The sequence below is a fragment of the Podarcis tiliguerta genome (assembly GCF_965153285.1).
Source record: "Podarcis tiliguerta genome assembly, chromosome: 6".
Lineage (NCBI taxonomy): Eukaryota > Metazoa > Chordata > Lepidosauria > Squamata > Lacertidae > Podarcis > Podarcis tiliguerta.
This window is the reverse complement of record NC_139539.1, coordinates 96,487,192-96,507,355: the sequence shown is the minus strand read 5'-3', so window position 1 is coordinate 96,507,355 and position 20,164 is coordinate 96,487,192. Positions and strand designations below refer to the sequence as shown.

General features: G+C 43.7%; 1 protein-coding gene across 3 annotated transcripts in view; it reads left to right on the top strand.

The window, feature by feature from the left end:
* TNFSF4 (TNF superfamily member 4) overlaps positions 1-17,496 on the top strand; it is a 35,553-nt gene extending 18,057 nt beyond the window's left edge. The window contains exons 1-4 of one of the 3 annotated variants that reach the window (XM_083446561.1): positions 2,967-5,662; positions 10,934-11,090; positions 14,027-14,063; positions 17,094-17,496. In XM_083446561.1, coding sequence (XP_083302687.1) covers positions 5,492-5,662; positions 10,934-11,090; positions 14,027-14,063; positions 17,094-17,097 — 369 coding nt within the window. In that variant the 5' untranslated portion in view covers positions 2,967-5,491 and the 3' untranslated portion in view covers positions 17,098-17,496. Of the gene's footprint in view, positions 1-2,695; positions 5,663-10,933; positions 11,091-14,026; positions 14,064-17,093 lie in introns of those variants that run through there. The other 2 variants (XM_083446560.1, XM_083446559.1) reach the window with 2 other exon arrangements.
* Positions 17,497-20,164: the final 2,668 nt, after the last annotated feature.

Genomic DNA, 20,164 nt, shown 5'->3' with positions numbered 1-20,164 from the left:
CGCGAAAGGCATGCTGGGAGCGTCGCCGCGCCCCGGGGCCCGGCCCTGCCGCGAAGAACTCTGGGAAGCCAAGTTGGTCGGAGGCGGGGAGGCGAGGCGCGCACGCGCGGCCCCTGCGCAAAAGCCCCGCGCTCCGGGCGGCGGGGAAGCCAGGAGGGAGCAGCCCCGCGCGCGCGCTCAAAGGGCCAGGCAGCAGCCCAGGAGCCTCGGCGGCGCGGAAGCAGTGCCCCCCCCCCGGGCTGCCCTCGCCTGAGCCCTCGGTGCTGCTGCTGCTGCTCAGCTCCCGCTCAGTCTCAGAACGGGGGGGGGGGCAGATTCCTGGGGCGCCGCTCGCCGGTCTGGACGAGGCAGACATGGCCGAAGTCAAGCGGGGGGGGGGCGCTAGGAGGAAGGAGGCTTCTCCCTCCCTCCGCTGAATGCCCTGGCCCTGTGGTGCAGGATCCGTTTCGCTTATTGCAGCCTCGGGCTGTGGACAAGACGCTTGAAACCTCAGGGCGGGGCCTCTCTTAAAAGACTCGCCCTGCAGTTGTCTCCTAGACCCCTGGCCTCCTGGCTTAGGTCTGGGGAGAGGGCCAGGCGCCTGGGGAGAGGCCCTCCCTGGACCCGAGGCTTGTTCCTCCCTCCCTGGTCAGGTGTCCAAGGGGGCTGTGGCTGTACAAATACAGTGGCCCTACTCTTTCTAGCTTGTGCTAGGTCCGGTGGTGGTCATACTATGAGGTCCTGCAAGACTGTTCTACAGTGGTACCTCAGGTTACATACGCTTCAGGTTACAGACTCCGCTAACCCAGAAATATTACCTCGGTTTAAGAACTTTGCTTCAGGATGAGAAAAGAAATTGGGCTCTGGCGGCGTGGCAGCAGCAGGAGGCCCCATTAGCTAAAGTGGTGCTTCAGGTTAAGAACAGTTTCAGGTTAAGTACGGGCCTCCAGCAAATCAAGTTCTTAACCTAAGGTACCACTGTACTTAAATTGCTGGAAGCCTAGTTATTTCTAAAGGGCCTGTCCAAAATACCTTCTGGGGGAAAGGAAATTTCCATGCAGATACTTTCCAAATTGCAATCCTATGTCAGAAATGAGCACCTCTCAGCTTAGGGCTCCTTCAAATGATCCATTTAATGAGCTTTCTTTTTTAAAAAATATATTTTTATTATCAATTTCAACATAGCCAATTATCAAACCATATAATCACATACATTATTCCCCCCTTTTCCCCCTCCCTCCCTCCCTTCCATCCCTCCCTCCCCTCCCCCACCAAAGACTTCCCTCAGCTCCTCTCTCTGATTTCTCAGCTCATATTATTCTCTGCGTGTTATAAAATTTTACATATCCTTACATTATCTATCTAACATGTTATCAACTAATAAATTTGTGTATGTTTATTCAAAACTTGCCAAGGAGTCCAGTTCATTTTGTTGTCTTTTTAGATAGTCATTCCTCGGGTTGAAGTAGCTTCAGGTTAAGTATTTTCGGGTTGCGCTCCACAGAAACCCAGAAGTAATGGAGCGCATTACTCCCAGGTTTCACCGCTCACACATGCGCAGACGCTCAAAATGACGTCATGCGCGGAAGCGGCAAATCAAAATGCGCAGACGTGGGTTGCATTCGCTTCAGGATGTGAACGAGGCTCCAGAACAGATCCCATTCGCATCCAGAGGTACCACTGTAATTTGTAAAAAGTTCCCATTCTTCCTTAAAGCCACAGTTGTCCTAGTTCCAGTTCCACATAGTTTATCAGTTTTTTTGCCACTGTTCTTTCATTGGGATTTCCTTGTTCTTCCATCTTTGTGCTAACAAGACTCTTGCTGCTGTTGTAGCATACATAAATAAGTTTAAAAAAAAAATTCTTGGCAGGTCTTGTCCTACAATCCCTAACAAAAATGCTTCTGGTTTTTTTACAAATGTCATTTTAAACATTTTTTTCAATACATTGTATATAATTTCAAAAAAAATTTTAATTTCTCTACATTCCCACCACATATGATAAAAAGTCCCTTCTTTTTCTTTACATTTCCAACATATATTTGACCTGGTTTTATACATTTTTGCGATCTGTACTGGTGTAATATACCATCTATATATCATTTTCATATAATTTTCTTTCAAGAGAGAACAATCTAAATTTCAACTTTATTTTCCACAGTTTTTCCCAGTCCTCAAATCGTATATTATGTCCTATATGCTGTGCCCATTGATCATAACCGGTTTGACCTCCTCATCTTTTGTTTCCCATTCTAGCAAAATACTATATGCTTTCTTCAGCAGCTTCCCTTCTTCTTTTGAAATCTAGAAGTTGTATAACTAAACCCTTTCTTATTATCTTCCTTGTACATCTCATGTAGTTGTCTGTAGTGTAACCAACTCTGAAAGTGGTCTTTAATTTCCTTGTAATCTTTTAGCTTCCATTTCCCTTCTTGATCCTTCAGCAATTCTCTATATGTAGGCCAATTCCTTTTTTTGCCAAGCGGTTTGAGTAACAAAGCTTCAATTGGCGATAACCACCAGGGTGTTTTTTGTTCTACTAAGTCTTTATATCTCTCACACACCCTCATTAGTGATCTCCTAATTATATGATTGTAGAATCCTTTGTGGATTTTCCCTTTCCCTTTCCCATACCATAAGTATGCATGCCATCCAAATCTGTTATCATGACCTTCCAAATCTAATGCTGCTTCCTTTTCCAATTTTATCCAGTAATTACTAAATCATCAGCATATGCTTTCAATTTAAATTCACTTTTTCCAGTTTTTACCCTGTGATTTCCTTATCTGCTCTTATATTTCTTGCAAGTACTTCCAGGACCAGAATAAACAACAGCGGTGATAGCCGGCATCCTTGTTTAGTTCCTTTTTGTATTTTACATTCATCCATTATCACCTGATTTACAATTAACTTGGCATTTTGTTATGAATATATTGCTTGTATACCTTTTAAAAATTTTGTTGTTGTTGTTTAGTCGTTTAGTCGTGTCCGACTCTTGGTGACCCCCTGGACCAGAGCACGCCAGGCACTTCTGTCTTCCACTGCCTCCTGCAGTTAGGTCAGACTCATGTTTGTAGCTTCGATTTTAAAATTTAGGTCCAAAATTAATTTCTTCAAGCAATTTTTTCCATGAACTCCCAAGACACATTGTCAAAGGCTTTTTCAGCATCTATTTTACAGATTTTTTCCTTTCCTTATACAGTTCTGAGAAATATTTTACAAATGCTGCTCTTATTTCCTTCATCTTGTCTGTAGTCTTTCCATTCATATTAATTTTATTTATGGAGTTTCTCTGTTCAATTGCCACGCTAGCAGTTTTCCTGATTTATTGGCATGTTCAAAGTACTTCTGTTTCATTCTTTTTATCTTTCAGCTAATTTTTTCATTAACTATCATTAACTATCATTGGGTTTGTAATATTCTAGTTGCCTGCTTAGCTGACTCTTTATTTGCTTTTTTTTGACAATTGTTTCTCCTTTTCCATAATTTCATCTAAAATCTCTTTTTTTCTTTTTTTCTTTCAATTTCCTTTTAAATGAACTCTGTTGTATAAACAGTCCCCTCATTACCCCTCATTTAATGAGCTTTCATCCTGATTTGCTTGCATAAAACTTATACAGAAGTTAGACCGTGTCTAGTTTTTAATTGAGTGTTTCAGCGGTTTTTTGTAGGGATGATATACAAAAATGCGCATTCATCCTGATTTGCTTGCCCAGTGTTTATATATCTTCTTGTTAATCATTTGTTTGCCCTACACTTTTCAGTGCATTTTCCTGCCCTTTCCCAACCACAAAAGGGCCATTAAAAAGGATTTGATGTATCATGATGGCCAAGTACTTTCACCCGCTTTAATTGCACAGTACTTCTGCTAAAGGCAGGCTTGAAGCTGTACCTGTCAATAAATAGATCTGAGCCACAAGGGGGCATCTTGGGAACTCTCCTAGAAATAAGAACTTTTCATTTGACTTCAAAAGTGAGCAAAATGCTTCCTTGCTTATTAGATTATATCAAAGGTAATGTTATGTTTTATATGCCTGTTGTTTTTGCCATGGAGTTTTTTTGGCAGGGATACTGGAGTGGCTTTCTGGACCATAAAGAAGGCTGATTGCTGAAGAAGTGATGCTTTTGAATTATGGGGCTGGAGCAGACTCTTGAGAGTCCCATGGACGGCAAGAAGATCAAACCTATCCATTCTGAAGGAAATCAGCACTGAGTGCTCACTGGAAAGACAGATCCAGAAGCTGAGGCTCCAAGACTTTGGCCACCTCCTGAGAAGAGAAGACCTCCTGGAAAAGACCCTGATGCTGGGAAATATTGAGGGCACAAGGAGAAGGGGACAACAGAGGACGAGATGGTTGGACAGTGTTCTCGAAGCTATCAACATGAGTTTGACCAAACTGTGGGAGGCAGTAGAAGACAGGAGTGCCCGGCGTGCTCTGGTCCATGGGGTCATGAAGAGTCAGACACGACTAAACAACAACAATGTTATGTTATTTGCCCTGTGTTCATGGGACTAGGACAGATTACTTTTTAAAATAAAACAACCACATGAAAATGGTACCTTGTTCTGATTGAAAAAAAATTCAAACTGTTGAAGGCATTTAAAAATGAAAAATAACCTCCTCTACTTGAAGAATTTGGCCTTGCTGGAGGTTTATGCTCTCATGAGAATATGGGAATTGTAGTTTATACCCACAGAGCTACAGTTCCCAGCACTGTTAGCAAACTACAATTCCCATTCTTTTGGGGGCTATACACTATAAGTGTATGGTGTGTACACAGCTATAGAACTTGTTTGAATTTAAGGGGTAAAGGTTAGAGGGAGCATGCATGATTAGAGGAGGAAAGGGAGAAGCCAAAGATCAAGGGTATGGTTTCAGGAGTAAGGCAGTACTAAAGAGACCTGGTTAATACCAGGGGCTGGCCTAGTATCTTTTATTTAGAACCATAGAATAGTAGAGTTGGAAAGGACCATGAGGGTCATCTAGTCCAACCCCCTGCAGTGTAGGGATCTTTTGCCTAATGGGCTCAAATTCACAACCCTGAGATTAAGACCAACTGAGCTATGCCAGCTAAACTTTGCTTTTATTTATTTTATTTGTAACCCATCTATTTCTAGCTTACTGTGTTGCACTGTGTTCACTGAGTGACATTTGCCTTGTGCGTCTTCTGACCCAGACACTCAGAAAGGGGGTCAGACAGGCCTGTGAGCAACATATTTGCTCCATGTTTGGGAGGCACAGCCAGGAAAAGAGAGATCCATAAATCTCTGGGGATCAGCTTAAATGTCTATTAAAAATGAATTGGGATATCTTAAATATCAACCACCACAATCACCCACAGAAGGAGAGAGAGTGAGATTCAAGGGAAATTTCATATTAGTCATAAAGAAGTTCCCCGCCTCTGTTTGCATATAAGGCTTAAAATGATCTCTTAATGCTATTTAATAGCTGTCCCTGGGAATTCACAGCTCTCTGGCTTCAGTGTTGAATTTCTTCCTTTGTGCTTTGCACATGGAGGAACAAGTGGAGATGGAGGCCAGAAAACTGGAAGAAGCACCTGCTGAGAAGTGTGAGGAGGACAGGAAAAGAAGCAGACAAATCTGGATGCAGCTTGGGACCATTGCTGTACAGCTGGTGGTCTTGCTTGCCTGCCTGATCTGCATTGGCTTGTGCTACCTTAGGGTAAGTCTTCAAAAGAACCTTACAGGCATGACTCGCCTGACAGATTCACACAGACGAGGCTTTCCCATCCTGAAGTCCACAGATTTTGTTTATGTTTAGAGCCAGTGTGGTGTAGTGGTTAAGAGCGGTAGTCTCGTAATCTGGGGAACCAGGTTCGAGTCTCCGCTCCTCCACATGCAGCTGCTGGGTGACCTTGGGCTAGTCATACTTCTCTGAAGTCTCTCAGCCCCACTCACCTCACAGGGTGTTTGTTGTGGGGGAGGAAGGGAAAGGAGAATGTTAGCCGCTTTGAGACTCCTGAAGGGGAGTGAAAGGCGGGATATCAAATCCAAACTCTTCTTCTCTCCTGAATCAGAAAAAGGCACACACTTTTCATATAATAGTGTTGCTTTCATATAATAGGGTTCTTTTAAAACCACATGATTGGTATTGGAAAGCCTGCTATTAAAATGGTCCCTTGGTCTGTTCATCTGCATGTGTGCTAAGGAACACATACAAAAAGCTGCGGGCTTCTGTGGAGTTAGGGTATGTGCAAATCTATCTTTGCAGAAGTTACAATGTAAATGGCAGGTTATTTGAGCTCTTCCTCTGACTCAAAGATTTAGCCACACTGTTTCCCTCCTTAATCACAAGATTCTCCAACAATGTAGGACAGGTTTATTGCTTTGCTTCCTTAAGAGAGAAATATTATAGCCATTTCTCACATCAACTGTTGTTAGAAACGGGTGGTTTTAAATACTAAGAGCACGTAATGATCATTTCCACTTGGTGTTCAACAGTTATTAGTATACCTCAAAAATCGCCAAGTGCCTTTGGCTAATGATAAACTTTGTCCTAGTTTTCATCATTTGTTGGTAAATTTCAGAATTTGTAACTAGTAAATGTAAAAAATCTCATACCACTTATTTTTGAAATTGGCTGATAATCTCAAGGCTTGGCAATCTTAAGGACAATTTTAAAATTCCATTCTCATGTTTATATTTTGTTAGAAAATGCTAGGCTTTATCAAGGCACCCTGAAACAATTGGAAAGTAAGTCTTAGAACCATAGAATTGTAGAGTTGGCAGGGACCCCACGGGTCTTCTAGTCCAATCCCCTGCAATTTTAAATTATTTTTAAAAACCTTACCAAGTTCATTAAATAAAAAGTGCAATGCCACCCTCATTCCCAAATTTAGTGATAAATACCAGCACTGGAAAATAACACAAGTAAACCTCACATTTTTATTTTGGCCAGATTCAACAAGGGAGCTTCAGATTGGGAAATGTACTTGCCTGCAGAAGTGGGGCTGGGTTTGCCACAGGGAATGAAAGTGAAGAGAGGTGGAGACGGGTGGGAGTGAGACCCGAATAAGTGATAGCCCTGATCATCCAGGGACTGCTAAGCACCTTCGGGGGGGACAACCAATTTCTAGTTCTGAACATAGAGGCTGGGGCAAAGGGGGCTTTATCGCTGTTATTTATTAGTGTTTGTGGAGAACAGGAAATACTAAAATAAAGACAGTTGCAATGAGGGGGCGGTTGGACCTTAGCATGTTGACATCCTTTGAGAGTCCAGTTTGCCCTGCTTGTGAACTCCATGCCAGTTGAAATGTGCTTAGGATACTATTTCTGTGCTGGGGAAAATTTTTCACAAAATGCTAGTACAATGAATTTACAATAGTGGTTTCTGCTGTCACAGCAGCATTACACCACACTAATTATTTTCCTCTCAGTGAAGTTATTTAAGAGTAGTCCTGACTGTTTTTGGCTCAGGAAGTTTCATTTCAGCCATTTTAATCGGTCTTGGAATAGCGGCCTTTCAAACTGTGACTTAATTTTTTAAAATGTAGCTAAAAATTTTATACATATTGAGACACATTCTAAATCAGCCTAGTGTTTAGCACTGTATCCACTCAAACGTTTCACTACTTCTTCATCAACTTGTAATTGATGTAATGGTCAGATTGGAGAGGAAAATATATCTGATCTACCCTGATGGATAGACCTGCAACCATACATGGAACAAAATAAAGGTCCATGAGAGAAAGGTAACAATCTGATGCATGATGATGGGCTGGTCCAAGAAATAAGATCATCTGTCTTAGCTTTGCAGTTTTTGTTCTTTTTAATTCTAGTGTGTGGGTTTTGTCAACAGAAGTAGGGTTGAACTACTGGCTAATTAGTTCCCTCCTATGATAAACTCCTCTGGTAGAGGAATACAGCTGTCCATTTGGAACCAGTAAACTGTACTACATTTTGCTTTTATCAAACAGGTTAAATCATGCCTTAATATTTAGTTTTAAACTAAGCATGTGTTATTTAAATTTTATTTAAAATGTTGGCAATTCAAGAATGAGTTAGACCAAGTCAATGGCCTTTTAGGCTTCCTCCACATGAGTAGGAGGTTTTGAATAATAAAAATTATATGTCACCGGGGGGGGGGGGTGTCAGGTTTTTAGAGATGCTTAGGTGGGGCATGGCCCAAAAAGATTGGGAACCACTGCTCTAGATTTATTGTGGGGAACTTTGTTGCCAATTCATGAATTTGATGTGCTAAGAAAGTTCCTTAACCAAAAGTGCTTCTTAGAGTAAACTCATCAGGAATAAACTCATCAAAGCAACATTCTGGAGTTCTAATTAGATGGGGAACCTGTTGGGAGATAACCCTGAGGCCTTGTGCCTTCCCCCAATGCAGCGTCACCCGAGATCTATCACTCCGGTCTCCCGTCACGTTGATGTGACCCATATCCTCCTGGGACATGAGCACACGACCAGCAGAGTCCAAAATAGTCCAACATTCAGCTTCACTGGATGTGTATGAGAGGAAGAAAAGCTTTTCTCTATCCACTCTCCTTACCGTGTTTAATTTTATAAACTTCTGTCTTGTCGCCTCTTACTTGCCTTTTCTCTAAACTAAAAAGTCCCAGATGCCTGCAACCTTTCCTGTCAGAGGAATTGCTCCATCCCCTTGATGTGGGGCTGCCTTTGTGCCTGATCTGGAAGCTCCCACTGGCGCAGAATGCTGAGGCTGGACGGGTGGTGGAGACAGACAGACAGCACCTAAGTCCCTGGAAGTTTGCCCGTGCTGCCCAAATGCTTCTGGGTCAAGTTCAAGGTTCTTGTATTATTTTACAAGACCCTTAAGAACTTGGCTTCAATATACTTTTAAGGACAGAGGTCTTCAGCCAGTTACTGTATGTGGTCCCGCATGCAGGGGTGGCCCATTTTGCCACCTGAGGTGAAACGGGAAGGTGCCCCCGCACTCCCCAGCGCTGCTGCCCAAGGGTCACTTGCCAGGGTTGTGTGGCTGTGGCTTCCGGCGAGATCTCACAAAAGCTCCACAAGGTCTCGCCGGAACCTGGAAACTACAGCCCCTCCTCCCTGCCTCTCCAGTGGAGGCAGCCAGAGGGAGAATTGAATCAACTCCTTAGGAATTGCCAGTGCTTTTTTTTTTAAAAAAAAGGTGCTGGAACTCACCATGAAGTTGTTACAGTAAACATTTGAAAAAAACAGCGCTGGTGCTGCGTACTCTTGAGTATCCCAGGGAACATGCACTGTTAATTGCTGCAATTTCATTAAAAACCAGAGACCAAAATGTATGGACCTGCAGGTACTCCCACCAGACTTGGAAGTATGCTCCCCCAGCAGCCTCACCAGCAGTTGGGGAGCATGTTAGATGCTATCTGTAACATTTGTGCTGGTTGGCAAGGAAAATAATAGGTATAAAAAGAGAATTCCTGGGTGCCTGGTACTCTGGCAAGAGAGCCCTAGCAGAGATTTAAAATCACAAAATATGCATTGAAGTAGAGCATGGAAATATAGGCTGTTAGACTTTTAAAATCCCTCCTCCTAGCTTTCTTCCAAAGTTGCCCACGTCCCCTTAGCATAGCAAGTAAAAATGGTTTACTTGCAAACTCTTCAAAGGTCAAATGCATGTGCTTTTCCGTACAGCAGCAAGAAAAGACAGGCAGTACAACTTACGGTAGTTTAAAAAATGTTGCTAAAGCCACATGGTCTATGCTTGGAGCATCCAGCTTAGACATCCTTACTAGTTGGTTCACATGAAGGAAAGGAAAAAGAACAAAGGCTTTGGTTACCCTTCTTCCCAAGGTGAAGGTGTGTGACCTAACTAAGCTTACGCTATGGCCTTAACCCCTCCACGCATTAACTAGAGCTAAGCATGTTGGTTATATGAGGCAGATAGAGCCCATAGTTTGCATTGGGGTCTTGTACCACCCATGATACAATTAAAGCATGGTTTCTCTTGTATGGGTCAAGATCAGATCATGCCATATTCCATCATCACCTATATTCTCTCCTCTATCTCCCTCCTAAACAACGCTGATGCCCAATATCAAACCTGTGTGTCGCTTATTAGTTCCTTACACAAAGCTGCAACCAACCCTTTACCACACCCCATACCAAGGAACAGAACCTCAGTTTTTGTAAGAGGTCTAGTTCTAGTAGCCTGTGATCAGGTATGGAGATCCAACAGAAGACATGTTACCTGATGAAAGTGCAGCCACCCGTGGCCAGGCCTCTCAGGCCCATATTTTCTATAATACAACTTCAAGGATAATCACAGTATTTTACCTTGGAAAAACAAATCTTTTATTGGCTTTTGCCACAGTGATCAGAGGAAGGGGGATAGGGAGAACCTGAAATAAGTACAAACAGGTTGGAATAATTTTCATTTGCAACTCAACAATCTGTCTTAAAGTTGATAACCGAGTTCTCATTCTTGTCCATCTATTAAAATTCTTTTTCATTTGAGTATCCAGTGAATGAAAATTCAAGATAAAACATTGTATGTCTGGTGGATGTTTTTTGTAAGCTTACTGTGTATGGTTTAGAGATTGGCGGCAAACAGTATATAGATCGTTGGAATGAGCAAACAAACTGTCATCATGGCTTTATCAATAGTTTTAAGAAGAAAAGATGAAACGGGGATTGGAGACACTCTGTTGTTGCATGGTAGCTATACCAAGTGGGAATGTCCTCGAGAAGGTTGCAAGGTTGCTGTGAAGGTGTCTGCTTTGCCTTTTGAATACTGTAACCACCATCCATAGTTGGTTTGCTTTCTGTACATATACTAAGCCTAATTAGTCCCACTGTGAATGACATCTGAAACCAGGACCGTGCAAATGAAAGCAAGCTTGAAAATGATGCCTAAAATCCTTCCTCCCAACATAATTCTGCCTTCATTTGGATTCAAAATAAAGGCTGGTTTTCTCTGCCTCTAGATACTTCCACAACATTCCAACCTACCTGTATGTTCGGTTGCTTGCAGAACACAAAGAGCATCTGCCACCACCATATGCGGTTGAGCAGGAGGACACAGAGTGGTAACCAAACCCCCAGGCATCACGATCACAAGAACTCTCGAGCAGCTGCATACACCACCTACAGACTAAGGGAGACCAGCGCTTGCTCCCACCTCTTCCCTAGTAAGAGGCCCATTTACAAATGTCAAGAGCTCTCTCTAGGCAGATGCCAAAGTGCACTGGCCGTTTGGGGGCTGTTTAGGGGAAAACCCTGGTCCTTTGCTCTTTTTTTTAAGCTGTGAAATTGTAATCATCTTTGTAATTGGTTCAGAACATTAGGGATCTTTTTATATTAAAAACATCTAAATTGGGCATCCCCAACCTTCAGCCCTCCAGATGTTTTGGACTACAATTCCCATCATCCCTGACCACTGGTCCTGTTAGCTAGGGATCATGGAAGTTGTAGGCCTAAACATCTGGGGGGGGTAGGTTGGGGATGCCTGATCTAAATAAAATGTGTTTGTTTAATATTTAAATTCATAATGGGTGCCAGAGCCTTCTGGAGGTGTCTTCTAACAGAAAGAACCAGGGAAGATGTTGCTGCTCTTTATGCTTGGAAGTACAGTTGGAAAACTGTACTTGGGGGACTGTGCCAGTCTGCTGCAGTCTAAATAATAGCCTTATGCTCACTTAAGGGATGCGGGTGGCGCTGTGGGTTAAACCACAGAGCCTAGGACTTGCCGATCAGAAGGTTGGCGGTTCGAATCCCCGTGACGGGGTGAGCTCCTGTTGCTCGGTCCCTGCTCCTGCCAACCTAGCAGTTTGAAAGCACGTCAAAGTGCAAGTAGGTACCGCTCCAGTGGGAAGGTAAACGGTGTTTCCGTGCGCTGCTCTGCTTCGCCAGAAGCGGCTTAATCATGCTGGCCACATGATCCGGAAGCTGTACGCCTGCTCCCTCAGCCAATAAAGCGAGATGAGCACCGCAACCCCAGAGTCGGCCACGACTGGACCTAATGGTCAGGGGTCCATTTACCTTTACCTTTAACTTAAAGACTAAAATCCTAACCCTGCTTACTTGGGAGGAAGCCCCGCTGAATTCAAAAGGATTCAATCCTGAGTAGACATGGTTAGGATTGTGCTGTAAGGATTCTGTTAGGAGTCATTCTGCAAAGAAACGGGAAAGATGATTGTAACTTTAAGAACTGTTTCTGTGAGTTCTGGGTGTGGTTTTCTAGGCTGATTAGGTACAGCTGGTGATGACTACAAAAGGAGGAGAAGTTGCAGTTTGAATTTGCCTTCAAAAGAGAACACCCACATGCTTTGCGTTTGTAAGGTTGTAAATATGTTTGTAAGGTTGCTCCAGAGAAGTGGACACAGAGCAATGGATCCAAACTACAAGAAAGAAGATTCCACCTAAACATTAGGACGAACTTCCCGACAGTAAGAGCTGTTCGGCAGTGGAATTTGCTGCCAAGGAGTGTGGTGGAGTCTCCTTCTTTGGAGGTCTTTAAGCAGAGGCTTGACAACCATATGTCAGGAGTGCTCTGATGGTGTTTCCTGCTTGGCAGGGGGTTGGACTCGATGGCCCTTGTGGTCTCTTCCAACTCTATGATTCTAAATAAAACTCTTGCTTGAGTATATTTTACACCTGTCTCATGGTTCTGTCGTGTGCTGCTAGGAGGATACAGCTCCAATAGATTCTACTCAACTAAATGACTAGTCAAGTGATTTCAATGGTTCTACTCCAAATATGAGTTCCTTAGACACAACCCTAACAGATCTATTGTAGTATAAACTGTTTCAGTCTAAAACTCATTTCATCAGACACATGGCAGATATATATTATAGAATCATAGAATCATAGAATCATAGAGTTGGAAGAGACCACAAGGGCCATCGAGTCCAACCCCCTGCCAAGCAGGAAACACCATCAGACCACTCCTGACATATGGTTGTCAAGCCTCTGCTTAAAGACCTCCAAAGAAGGAGACTCCACCACACTCCTTGGCAGCAAATTCCACTGTCGAACAGCTCTTACTGTCAGGAAGTTCGTCCTAATGTTTAGGTGGAATCTTCTTTCTTGTAGTTTGGATCCATTGCTCCGTGTCCGCTTCTCTGGAGCAGCAGAAAACAACCTTTCTCCCTCCTCCATGTGACATCCCTTCATATATTTGAACATGGCTATCATATCACCCCTTAACCTCCTCTTCTCCAGGCTAAACATGCCCAGCTCCCTTAGCCGCTCCTCATAAGGCATCGTTTCCAGATACACATACACACACACAGGGAGAGAGAAAATTTTAATAATACCGCAGTCTATGTTATGGGCATGTGAATCCAGTTATATAACTAAAACAAAGGCAGGAAATAATACTGGATAGCAACATGGCTATTTTGGAGCTACTGTATATGTGATGTCTTCAAAGTGAAGTTACTGTACAGGCTTGTGCTGGCGGGGGGGGGGGTTGCTATGCATGAGATGCCGCCAACTGCTCTAATCCCCAAGCCTGCAAAATATTAACTATCCTGCGGCCATCATTCTTGACCCCTCTGGTGTTTACTAAGAGCTCAGCTTTCCCCGTTCTGCCTCTGAACACAAACACACAGAAGTAGATACCTTGCAGCCCACAGAGGTTTTACTCTCTAGTAGCACTCCACTCTCCCAGTGCTGTGCACTGCCTCTGAAGAGGCCAATGTTCCCAGCATCTTTCGTGGGGGGGGGGAGGCAGTGAATCGGGGTGCCAACTTGGATAAAATATTACGGGGGGGGCAGATAAGCCCCACCCTGCTCACATGATGCAGTGCATGCACACCATTTGAATGGCAACGTTCATCAACTTTAGGGGGCCCCAGCATCCTCTCATAGTTTTTTTTTTGGGGGGGGGGGTGAAGGGACCTTAGCCCCTAGGAGTTGCACCTGCAGTGGATCTGCACAGGCAGTGCTCTGGAGTTCTGTAGCTTGCGGGAACTAGTTGTACTAAAGGACTGCAGTTGAGACCTCTTAAACCGTCCCATGCAAAAGGCCCCATAATGTTGGTTCCCTAGTGTCCCATCATGTCTGCATTTCCATCTGGAGCTTGTAGGCACCTTTCATAACCTCATGTTTTGTTGTGTTTCAGAGTCCAGACCCACAGGCACAATGGATCTACATCAAGTGTGAGTTCTCCTTCTTCTCCTCCTCCTCCTCCTTCTCCTTCGCCCTATTCCAAAGGCTTGAGGTGGGTTGCACTGTTCTCTCCTCCCCCATGACCAGTTGATGCTTCCAGTCTTGACTTCCCTCCAACCCAATTTGCCCAGAGGGAACTGAAGCAGCAATGAATATTCTCTGACCAGGCTGCATGAGGGAGAAGAACACTCTCTCCCGGGCTCTGCATTTGCTCCTCTAGTGAACATCCAGGCAGGAAAATGATCTGGATGGGCTTTACCAGGAAGAGAAGAACCATCTTCACCCTCTCCTACTCGGGTTTGCCTCTTCCTTCCCTCCCACCTTGTTCCAGTGAAAGAGGCAGGAGAATGAATTTAGGTTGGAACAGTTGGAGAATAATTCCTACTGGTTTCTTCTCTATTCCCTTTTACTGCAAACAGCCTGATACCTGAGCAGGGCAGAGATAAGAGGTAGAATGAAGGTCACGTTGAAGCTGCGCTTGGCAGCCTTCAGGAGGAGGAAAGCTTTTGGTTCAGCTAATGGCAGGTGTTCTGGGTGGAGCCAAGGATGCGCAGGGGTGGGGAGATCAGTAAGACATTTAACACAAGCCTACCGAATTTGCACTTTCTCCAGCAATATGTGGACCAAAAAACAGATACAGTGGTACCTTGGGTTACATACGCTTCAGGTTACAGACGCCACTAACCCAGAAATATTACCTTGGGTTAAGAATTTTGCTTCAGGATGAGAACAGAAATTGTGCGGTGGCGGCACAGTGGCAGCAGGAGGCCCCATTAGCTAAAGTGGTGCTTCAGGTTAAGAACAGTTTCAGGTTAAGAACAGCCCTCCAGAACAAATTAAGTTCTTAACCCAAGGTACCACAGTATTCTTCTAAACTGGCTCTCTGACCAAATAATATGTACAAAAATTTGTATATTAGATGAATGTGTGAATTAAAAATGCACATTTAGGAAATAAATATATAAAATATATTATGTCAAGGGAAATGGCTTGCAAAAAATGTGTATCGGGCAAAATTGCATACAGCCACGTGCAGCCTAGAAGAAACGTGCATTTGAATGCTGATGAACTTTCATGAGGACTTTAAAAAATAATACTCACAAACCGATGCAGAAATGTGGAGAACTGAACACAAGATGAGAAACTGAGGTGAAGCCAAGCAGATGGATTTCTCCATGCCTAGCTGGGCGCCTGCTTGGGCTCCAGGGCAGGCCTGCTGCACCAGCTGGAAGTGGGTGTGAGAGGAGACTTTGCCCTTCAGCTGCCATTGCAAAGTTACAAGGCACAAAAAGGATATGCAAATGTCAGCCCCCAGATTTAGACAGAATTGTAGCAGCAAAAGATGTATACAAAGTGTTTCCAAAACATACAGAAGAATAAAAAGCATTTAAGCAAATGGTGGGTAACAAACACACAAAAAGGCTACAGAGAACAAAAATGGTTAGTTTGAATATATTTGGTGCAGGTAGTTCAAAAATAACAATCTGCCTGGGCCAACAGCTTAAACTCTCTTGTTTCTAAGACAGAGGTAGAGATAGATGGAAGTGAGAAATATGACTGTTGTTCTGTCAGGATTGGGTGTGTGTGTGCCAGGGGTTCAGCAGGCGCAGTGGAGGCTCAGGAGCAACAGGGAGAAATGGAATGCAAATGCTGTGATTAGGACAGGAAGGTAGAAAGAACAGCAAGATTTGGAAAATGGTGGGACAGAGAGAAACTCAAGGATTCAAGGAAGGGGGGCTAAGTGCAGGGAAGGAGCAGCTGAGTTCCCTGAAGTTCCCTGTGACTCAAGAATCTGGGGTTAGGGCTTGAAGAGCCAAGCTCTCAGATTTTGAATGTTAGCAGACTGCATTTTATCCACAAAGGTAGGCCTGCTTTCTTAGGCTGCCCTGAGCCGGGCCTTGTGTGAGATTCCAGCACAGCCTAGGAACTTTAGAATCCTTCCAAAATGGGGCAGAGCGGAGAAATGACTCCTGTGCCTTTAGATCACCCTGAGAAAGACGACAAGCATGAAGAGGTCAGGGGACAGGTTGGAGGAGGCAGGAGGGAAATGCCAGCTGGGATTGGAGCTGAGACATATGGTAACTTCTGACAGAAGAGTTTGGATTTGATATCCCGCTTTATCACTACACAAAGGAGTCTCAAAGCGGCTAACAATCTCCTTTTCCCTTCCTCCCCCACAACAAACACTCTATGAGGTGAGTGGGGCTGAGAGACTTCAAAGAAGTGTGACTGGCCCAAGGTCACCCAGCAGCTGCATGTGGAGGAGCGGAGACTCGAACCTGGTTCCCCAGATTACAAGTCTACTGCTCTTAACCACTACACCACACTGGCCAGTTTTTACCCAGAGGCCTAAGTGAGGCAACCATTTTCTTGACAGAGATCTGAAATTTCAAGTGCTGAAATGTCAGGTGCTGACAGAGTTTGTGTGTAAAATTGAGGAGTCTGGAAATGCAAACAGCAATGGCAGGTAACAACCAGTAGGGAAAATGCTTGTTGGTTAAGACCCGTGGCCCCAAAGAGATGAGAAACAGATTAGGTGCAGAGTCAGGAACTTGCATACTTTTTTGAAGATGAGAGTGAGTTCAACTCCTTTCAATGATTCTAGTTTCGTCCTTTCAATGAGGGCAGCTCCTAGAAGTTCGCTTTCTCTGTTGTGTTGCCAGATCCTTGTGCTTTGTACAGCCATCAGCAGAACAAGGGTCTTAAGGGACAGTGAGATTGAGCACCTTGGAAACAGACACCCCCCCCCCCGCCACCTATCAAAAGTGGGTGAGAGGCACCATTTTGTGGTTGGCTTCAGATGCCCAAATGTCTTGAGCCAGCCCCACCCAGTATGCTTAGGGACAAGCCCTACTTCATGCAAAAGCTTCGGCAAAGACCCTTGCTTCTTTACCTTCTTTTATAGATTTTCTGTTCTCTTGCTTTTACAATCCAACTCCAATTTTCTTTTCTCGTAAGAGAAACTAGTAGGTTAGGGACTAACACATTTGTGGCTTTTCCTGTGTTTTCTTGCATTTCAGATGAGTCCATTGCCTATAAGAAAGCGATTGGTATTAAAAAGAGGGATGGCACAATGGAAATAAATGTTCTAAACCGCTCCATCCCAATCCACTGCGATGGCCTCTACCTGTTCTCTTTGGAGGGAACCATCACCCTGCCCAGGGCTCCGCACGAACTGATCCTCAGGGTCTACTGTCAGCCCCAAGAGCCCCTGCTGGAGGTAAATTGCAGTGAGGAGAATACAAAGGTGAAGGAAGTCTTCGTGCATGAATTTCGTTCCCAAGAGGCAGTCTACTTGGAGGCACACCCTAAAAATACTGAAAATAATGAAGCGCTCACGCTGGATCTGAATCTGAACCTCATCATGTTAACTCCTCGTTCATATTGCCGTCCTGAAAATTAATAAAATGACCAGTGAACTCATCTCCAGCTGTTTGGGCAATTGTGTACTGGCTTCGAATTAAGCACATCCAGAATTGACTCCCACTTGATGTATTTGAGAATAATTGTTCCCGGGTCTAATTAGTGTTGGTTGGCCAATGTTATAAAAATTTAAACAGACCACCTACGCCCTGACTGCGTGCTGACCTTGTGTGGATGGGCATCTCTTGCAGATCAGGGTCTTCTGTCCCTTCTGAACTGAGCCTATGCAGAAGAACGCATGGAGCTTGGGAGGGGGAGCCACTGGGTACCATCCCAGTGCTGGCATATGGCATGTGCCAAACATGTGCAGCCCTCCAAGCTTGTAGGTTCGTGACTGTGCAGTTTTGAGCTGGAAGAAATTCAGTCAGACTCCAACTTTTCAGTCAGTTCAGTCCTTTACTGACAGGTCCAAAGTATTAAGGCAGTTTCATTTCATAGACTATATGCAGGCTTCCCCTAGATCCCTAGCAGAAGGTGCAGGCTTCAAATGCAAAGGAAGCACAACTCACAGCATACATACAGCACAGAGTTCAGTATCAAACTGGCAGAGCTTCCTTGCAGCAATGCAAAGCGGCAGTGAACAGCCCCTCTTAATAGACCCAAGAATGAACACAGTTGCCAGGTCAGTGACCTTTGAACAGTAATCACAAGACCTGCAGGTGGAAGAGAAGAGAAGCAAGTGCAACAGATTTTCCTTAATAGCAATTAAAGGAACCTAACACCCCTTCTTAATTCTGTTTAGGAAAAAACTTGTACCAGAGCATGTGCGAAGTGTTTATACAGTTAGCTTCACTAATCCCAACTTTTCAACTATTTCTTTGTGTCTTTCAAAGCTGATGGGTTTTGTCATTATGTCAGCAATGTTCTGGCTTGACAAGTTTCATTAATCCTTGTGCCACTTGTCCCTAACATGTCTATATTTTATGTCCACATGTTTTGTCCTAGACTTAAATTGTTCAGACTCTGCCATGGATATACAGGCCTGATTGTCCTCATAAACTGTCACAGGTTGCTTGGCTTCTACATTCATATTAGTAAGAACCTGCACAAAATAGGGAAGCTCATTGCTCAATTCAGACAGAGCAGCATATTCTGCCTTGGATGTAGATGCAAATACCAACCCCTGTTTCCGGGATTTCCAACCCACCAGAGACCATCCAAATTGTACTACTATTCCAGTAGGGGACCTTCTTGTCTATACATTATTTCCATAGTCTGAGTCACAGTAACTCATTAACTCCTCTGCCCCCAGACCCCCAGACTCTGCCACATGACCCGGAAAAACTGTCTGCGGACAAACGCCGGCTCCCACAGCCTGTAAAGCGAGATGAGTGCTGCAACCCCAGAAAAAAAAATTAAAAATTAAAACCAGTGCCGAGGTGTGGCATTTTTTGCTAAAAGTCTAAAGTTTGAATGCCCCATTCTCTGATGTAGGAGATGGGTGCAGCTGTCGTGGAGAGGCCTATTGGCTAGAATTGTTTGAGCAGATACTTGCATTTTTAAAGTGGAACTGACCTCAGCTGTATATCCTGCATGATATACAAGTTGTTCTCACGATAACCTTGTGCACATACCATGCCATCCTTCTCAATCCAGCAAGTTGTGCTAGGAAAGATTACAATGTAATTATCTTTTGTCAAGCATGCTACACTTAGCAGACAATACTGGAAATTTTTCACTAGCAAAACATTCTCTAAATGTGTCCTCAGACAAGGCACATACCCTGGCACTTGCCCTTGGATTAAAACACATGAACCATCGCACAAGATATAGGACACAATATAGTTTGAGGACTGGGAAAAGCTGTGGAAAGTAGATCTGAAATTTGCTGACTGTTCCCTGCTGAAAGAAAACTATACGAAAATGATGTGTAGATGGTATATCACACCAGTACAAATAGCAAAAATGTATAAAACTGGGTCAAACATATGTTGGAAATGTAAAGAAAAAGAAGATACTTTCTATCATATGTGGTGGGAATGTAGAGAAGTTAAAAAATTTGGGGAAATGATATATAATGAATTGAAAAAAATGTTCAAAATGACATTTGTAAAAAAACACAGAAGCATTTTTGTTAGGGATTGTGGGACAAGACCTGCCAAGAAAAATAAAAACCTTATTTATGTATGCTACAACAGCGGCAAGAGTCTTGTTAGCACAAAGATGGAAGAACGAGGAAATTCCAATGAAAGAAAGTGGCAAGAAAAACCGATGAGCTATGTGGAACTGGCCAAGCTGACATATAGATTGTGTGACAATCGTGACTTCAAGGAAGAATGAGAACTTTTCACAAATTATTTAAAAAGACAACAGAATGATTTGGACTCCTTGGCAGGTTTGAAAAAACACTCACAAATTTATTTGTTGAATATATGATAAATAAGGCAATGATACGTACAATTGTAGAGGATAATATGTGCAAAGAAACCGGAGAGAGCTGAGGGATGTCCTGGGGGGGGGGGAGGGGAGGGGATAAAAAGGGGGAATGTAAATGGATATATTGATTAATAATTTGGTTGTTAAAGATTTTCTGTATACACACAAACACACACACACACACACACAGGCACACATGAACCATCAGCAAAGGCCTTAAGAAACACATAATTCCCAGGGGTTCACCAAATGCTTAGTACAGGCAGAGTCCAACAGCCAGAATCTGACAGTT